Below are 6,604 nucleotides of genomic sequence, written 5' to 3' on the forward strand. Positions count from 1 at the left end.
ACATTATTTCTTTAATGTAGGAAACATCTAGAAAATGCTTTATTATATATTTCCGTCCTAAAAATACATCTCCATTTGCTACTTACATTCACGTTTTAAGCTTGGTTTTCTCATCTACTCCTAATCACTGAATTCATTTCTTAATGAAAATTCAACTTGATTTTTGTGCAGCACTTTTTTTTTTTTTTTTTGCAAGGAGAAGGGCAGTGGATTGACGACTAGGAAATCAGGGCAAGGAGAAAGGCATGGGATTGTTCCATTTTGATTTCTCAAATTCTGACTTTATATGTCAGAAGAATAAACATTACTTCCTCTCTTTGCTAAACAGGATGTCACCATTCCTACCGTCGCACTACAAATTCAGGATGTTGCCAAGCCCCAGGCTGGAATGAGTTCTAGCCGCCTATGACTTTACTAAACCTTACGACATGTGGTCAGTTTCAATATCACGCCTCGTCCCCTTTTCAGTTACCATGTGCTATTGCCTCATGATGATCTAGATTCCCATTTGCACATTGCACGGTAGGTGATTGATTTAATGCTTACTCAGGGCAGTAATATCATTGTAGCTATAGGTAATTAATGATATAATCTCCAGTATAATTTGGTTCTCCTCGCCGTAGAGTGGCTCCATTTTTCATACTGATAGATAGTGAATAGGTGAGCAATGGAGCGGAGAAAGCAAATATGAGTCACATTTATTATCTTAAAAAAACTCTACAACCAATTCATGATGGCCGAACTGATGAGTTCGCCACCGCTGTCCATTAGGCAAATAGTTAATTATTAGGGTTATATATGCACGTTTTTTTTTTCTAAATGTCGAAGCTCTATTATCTTGATCTTTTTAACCTAAATACCTTGTTCTCCGTTGGAGTGTTGTATAACAATTAATAATAAATGCAATGATTTACCCAAGCAAGGCTACAAATTTTGTCAGTACAATATTAGTGGTTTGTCTTGATGTTTGTAGGGAAGGGGAGAATGAGAGTCCCATGAACTGCTCGATTTGAGGTCATGTTAAGTGATCAGGTCCCATATTTCAGATCATGTTCTTCATATCCAGTTCATTCCTTACTTCTATGTATTCTTTTCCAAATAATCTTCGATTTCTCAGTACAAATAAATTGTGCTATTTCGGAATGTTTTCTTTTCCAAGTTTCTACCAAAAAAAATCATGTGCCTCATGTTTAACCAGGTGGTTTGACATCTATTGAACTACATCGAGTGTTATTTTACAAGGCAGCCAATGACAGCAGAGGCGGAGGCCTATATCATTGTTGTAGGGCACATGGAGGTGCTGCTCGGGTGAAGGGCCAGGGAAGCGGCGACCTCTGGGGCGGTGAGGTCAGCTTGACTGATGTGTGGTTTGACTGGTATTACATGATTTGATCAACTTATCTTTTTTGAAAAATGATACACTGATTTACATGATTTTGTGTTGTACCTAATTGGCAGGATTGTCAATAGTTGCATTATTCCCCACTTGATGATCAAACATGATTCCCCTTAAGATATGGTATTGTTTAAAGTTGGTGTTTATGCTAACTCTTGCCTAGGAAAACATTGAGCAAGCTAAAAATTTAAATGAACCTGATTTATGTTGTTCAAGGCCTAGCCTTTTTGTTTGTTTTGAAACACCTTAATAGTTCTTAAGATTTCGTTTCACCTCTCTGCAGCACAAGCAAGGCATTTCAAGTTGAACACATTGAAGTGCATAATTGGCTATGGGGCTGTTAAATAAATCTGAAGCACACAGTGGCTGTAGATATCCAAGTATTCTCCTACATACTGGATCAATCAGAATTGTTTAGGTTTTGTGGGGATCTGGATAATATTTTTCTGAAGCAGTGGTCATAGTATGCAGATAATATTTTTCTGAAGCAGTGATCATATTATGCAGATAATATAGATGATCGAGAGAATTCCTTGCCACTGAAACCAATTTTCCTAATATACCACTTAACTAGATTTGTTAACCTTCTCATGCCATTTCCAAAGATGCATAGTTATCGAACATCAAGTGGATTGTAAAATGGCTCTTATGTCCTTATTGTGGTTTATGTGTATTATACTTTGTATTACGAACAGCGGTACGTGGAAGTTTTTTTTTTTTTTTTGGCAATTTGGATGTACAGCATTTGAATTACAAGATATCACCGTAGCGTTAGCACGGGCACATTACTAGTACTAAATAATTAATATCTGGTCCCATCTATCATGCACATATTCATCTTTTAGTCCATGCTGTAGCTTGCTACAAAAAATCTGTAGTCCGCTGCTATTCTTTCTCCTTTTTATTTTCTCGAAATGTGTTTATAGCTGGCTTATAGTATGCTATTATACCTGCTCTAATTACTCCATCTCCGTTGCTTTTGTGTGATTTTTTTTCTATTTGTTGAACTTTTTTAATTTTTAATTTTTAAAACAAACCCTCCCAAAAGTTATTTATAGAATCTGAACCTTTTAACCATGCTATCGCACCTAACGTGAATACTGACACACCACACACAGTTGGCGTGATAGTTTTATCTTACCACGCGAGCTTGGGTGGTGTTGCTAAATAACGTTGTCACGCTAGCTAGATAAACGTGACTAAATAACATTGTCACACTAGCCAGATGGATGTGCCAGTGTAATTTCGCCACACTAATTTGGTTGGTGTGGCTAAAGTGTTCAAATTTTGAAAACAAGTTTTGAAAGAGTTTATTTTTGAAATTAAAAATTAAGAAAGTTAAAAAAAATCCTTTTGTGGTGGTGAATTGTGTCAACAACTCTGCCACTAGCTCAGTTTTCTACCCATGGTGGCGACATTTCGTGCATTCGGCCGACCATGGCCACTCGCGCGGAAACAACATATCTGTGAAATATCGGTTAGGCATGCCTATCGTTTTACTGGATACAGGTCTCGGCTTTTGCTGATGGAGATGGAAGATGGTGAAGGCTGCTTTGATCAACGGGGAAGAGGAAATGGAGGAGTCTGTCGCGTGTGGGATACTGGGATGGGAGGATGAGGTGGAGAATAGGGCAAATTCTTAGTTGTCTGATTGTCTCCGGTGACGCTCTAGGCTACAGACACAAAACTGGCAGGGCCTTCACATGAAGCTCGGCATCGCAAATGAAGTTGGCCTTGTTCATGTCTACGAATAAGACTACAAGAGAGAGGCATGATAGATTCCCGTCGCTAGTGAGAATCTCGCGACGATGGGTGGTGTCACAGGCGGCGACCAACAACTAGAAAAATCATTTGTAACCACGAAAAAAATCATGCTATCAATACTAAAATTGTGACAATAAATACATATTATCAAAATTTTAAAATCGTTGCTATCCGTGGTAATAAATAAGGTGGTAATAGTTTATTGCAATGATTTTTATTTACTGGTAATAAATTTCGATGTTGCCACAGAATAGATGTGGCAAAAAAATTCATATTGCAACAAAAATTATTGCCACCACTCCATATGTGGCATTAGTTTTACGTACCAAATTAAAAGTTTAAATATTAATGTCTTGGCTAGGATTCGAACCCATGACCTATCCTTCACGCGTGCTCTCTTTTACCAACTCATCTACACACCAATCCTATTGGAGAATGCATATCGTTTCATTGAGACTACCTAACTGAGATTTGAATATCTAAAAAAATTATCACCTATAAAATTATAGATCTCGTCAAGAGCTATAATTTTCATATAAAATTTGTCTCAGTTGATGTCCATATGAAAAAATTAAGTTAAATTATGAGTCAACAATTTCTTTATTGCAACGAATTCGTTGATCGTGGCAACAAAAAAAAATAGTAAAAATTAACTTCACAGCCGTGTACTATGTAAATTGCCACAAACATTAAAATTGTGACGATAGAACATGTTTTTTTTTATAACAATAAGATTTTTTTTGTGATATCTCATTTTCTATCGCAACAAAAGTACTAAATAAAAAAACGATTGTAAATCGTTGCAATAAAATATAGTTATTTATCACAGAAAAACTATCATTGCTACAGTGTAATATATTGATACTAATTATTTTTTATTATAATAATTTAGTGCCAATAGCTCAATTATTTTGTCTCCAGAGGGCCTCACTTTTTGGCCTCTCCGCCGTCATCCCAGGAACGACGCCTCCTTGCCCTCAGCGAAGAACGCACCGGTCGGGCCGCCATCCGGCAGGAGGGCCACCGTCACGACGTTCCTCCCGCCCTCCTCGGGCGTCAGGAATCCCGAGTCGATGGTCATGTCCGTCTTGACGTAGCCCGGGTGCGCGCAGTTGACGCGCAGCTCCGGGTGCCTCCTCGCCAAGATCCTCGTGTACGCGTTCATGGCCACCTTGGCCGTCTTGTACGCCGCGAACGCCGTCGGCCACCCGTGCGCCTCCAGCGCGCCGGCCTCGAAGTCTTTCAGGAAGCTGTCCAGCACCTCGTCCAGCCGTTCCTCGGTGAGGTTATCAACGTCGTCCAGCTCCTTCCTCAGATCCTCGTTGTTGACGACCTACTCGATCGGGAGTAAAAAGGGAAAATCTCGATCGATTTCGATTTAATTTTGCCTTAATCGAGATATTGCAGGGACACGGTGTGATCAGTTTGAGGAACCTACTCTTAGTAGTCCAAAGTCGGAGGAGACGTTAACGATTCTTCCTTCGCCGGAGGATTGCAGGAGCAGTGGTAGCAAGGCTTGGATTACAATCTTCGTGCCGTAGTAGTTCGTCTGCACGCCGTTCTTTGCGGCGTCGTACGTCTCCCGGCCTTGTTTATTCAACCATGCAAGTCTTTGTTTCTTGTCCATGCTAACGAACTGTTGCGCGCATCAACAAATAAACTTGGTTCAGTTTTGCTTACAACAAAAAGGTTCTACGCTGGAGCCAATTCAGTAATTTTGGTGACGAACTGAATTCTGAAGGTAATTCACAATCACAATCCGGCCAAAACATGAATCATGCGTGAACCCACCTGTTCCTTGTTGGTATCCACTCCTTGGACGTACTCCATCCCGCCAACCGCTGCATTATTCACCTGCAAACAGAACATCTCTCACTGGTCAGGTTCGAAGCAAAGTAGTGGTAGACTACTAGTAGTTGTTGTATCGATCGAGCAAGGAAAAGGAGAGCTTGCCAGTATATCTAGCTTGCCAAAACGAGTCTTCAAGAAATCAGCCAACCGAGCAACGCTAGAACTGTCCGTGACCTCCAGCTGATGGAAGACGACACTGGAGAGGCCCATCCCACTGAGCTTCTCGGCGGCCTCCACGCCCCTCGTCTCGTCCCTGGCCGTCAGAACCACCGTGATGCCGTCGGCAGCCAGCTGCCGGCACACCTCCAGTCCGATCCCTTTGTTGCCGCCGGTGACCACAGCAACCCTGGCAGTGACACGGCGGAGCAGAACGTGTTACTACGGAGTGATACTACTTTGCGACCGTGCATGGCTCCAGATTACAGTGTTTCTGCCAAGAAATTAAGGAAATCATACGAACCTTTTAGTCGGGAGGCTGGTGATGTCTCGTTCCATTTTTTGCGTACAAGCAGATGCGCACCAACTTTCTTATTCGATTAGTGATCTGCTCTCTTCTGTGAGAAAAGCAGACTGACGAGTGAGGGCTATTATATCCCCGTTGCTTTTGTGGTGGTGAATATATAGTGCCAGCTACTCTGTTCCTAACTCAGTTTTCTACCCATGATAGCGACATATGGTGTATCGTGCATTCTCCCGATCATTGCCGACGTATCTAACAAATAAGTATTATTTCTGTTTTTTAATATACGATATCGTTGACTTTTTTAAACACGGGATCGTTCGTCTTTCAAAATTCTTTATAAATATAAAAATATTTAAGTCGGGTTTAAATAAAATTTGATGATAAATAAATAAATTATAATTAAATAATTTTTTTAAATAATATAAATAATTAAATATATTTAAAAAATCAATAATATTATATATAAATTGAGAGGGAGTATCGATTACTGGATATAGTGATATACAGTGTAGTCTTTTGCGGATGGAGATGGTGAAGACTACTTGGATCAACGGGGAAGAGGAAATGGAGGAGCCAGTTGCGTGTGGGGTACTGGGACTGGGATGGATCATGGGAGGATGAGGTGGAGAATATGGCAAATTTTTGGTCGTCTCTGCCGATGGTCTGCCACTCTGGGCTACAAATGGAGAACTAGCAGGCTGGGCCGTTCACATCAAACTTTTCCCAAACTTTCAACTTTTTATCACATCACATCACATCTAAAATTTTTTTACTCACATAAACTCTTAATTTTTTTTCAAACTACCAACTTTCTCTAAACTTCTTCCCAATTTAATAAACTAAACACAGCCTAGGCCTTCACGTTACGCGTAGGTCGGCGTCGGTGATTGGAGTTGGCCTTGTACACGTCCATGATTCACGAACAAGACTACGAGAAAGCGACATAATAGATTTCCTTCGCTGGTGGAGCTCGGGGGGGGGGGGGGGGTTCTAGCTTGTGTAGATCCCTTGCTATTTCTTTTCGGATCCACCACTACTCGGAGGAGACAGCCAAGGGAAGACGAGTGTCGCTCCAAGAAGAGAGAGAAAAAGAATAGCAATTTTACAGGACTTGAGAGGTACCATGAGGT

General features: G+C 40.7%; 1 protein-coding gene and 1 long non-coding RNA gene across 3 annotated transcripts; one reads left to right on the forward strand and one right to left on the reverse strand.

The window, feature by feature from the left end:
- Positions 1–328: 328 nt before the first annotated feature.
- LOC127771959 (uncharacterized) lies at positions 329–2,222 on the forward strand. Of its 2 annotated transcripts, XR_008017244.1 has the most exons (4): positions 329–433; positions 974–1,032; positions 1,199–1,519; positions 1,680–2,222. It is a non-coding gene; the product is annotated as an uncharacterized LOC127771959 (long non-coding RNA). The 2 variants fall into 2 exon arrangements; XR_008017245.1 differs by lacking the exon at positions 974–1,032.
- Positions 2,223–3,939: 1,717 nt separating this feature from the next.
- LOC127771958 (salutaridine reductase-like) lies at positions 3,940–5,610 on the reverse strand. The gene is made up of 5 exons (XM_052297921.1): positions 5,472–5,610; positions 5,114–5,357; positions 4,952–5,014; positions 4,599–4,796; positions 3,940–4,493 (listed from the first exon to the last, which is right to left on the reverse strand). The coding sequence occupies exons 1-5, from the start codon at positions 5,504–5,506 to the stop codon at positions 4,110–4,112; spliced, it is 924 nt and encodes a 307-aa protein (XP_052153881.1). The 5' UTR covers positions 5,507–5,610; the 3' UTR covers positions 3,940–4,109.
- Positions 5,611–6,604: the final 994 nt, after the last annotated feature.

The sequence above is a fragment of the Oryza glaberrima genome, chromosome 4 (genome assembly GCF_000147395.1).
Source record: "Oryza glaberrima chromosome 4, OglaRS2, whole genome shotgun sequence".
In the NCBI taxonomy this organism is placed as follows: Eukaryota; Viridiplantae; Streptophyta; class Magnoliopsida; order Poales; family Poaceae; genus Oryza; species Oryza glaberrima.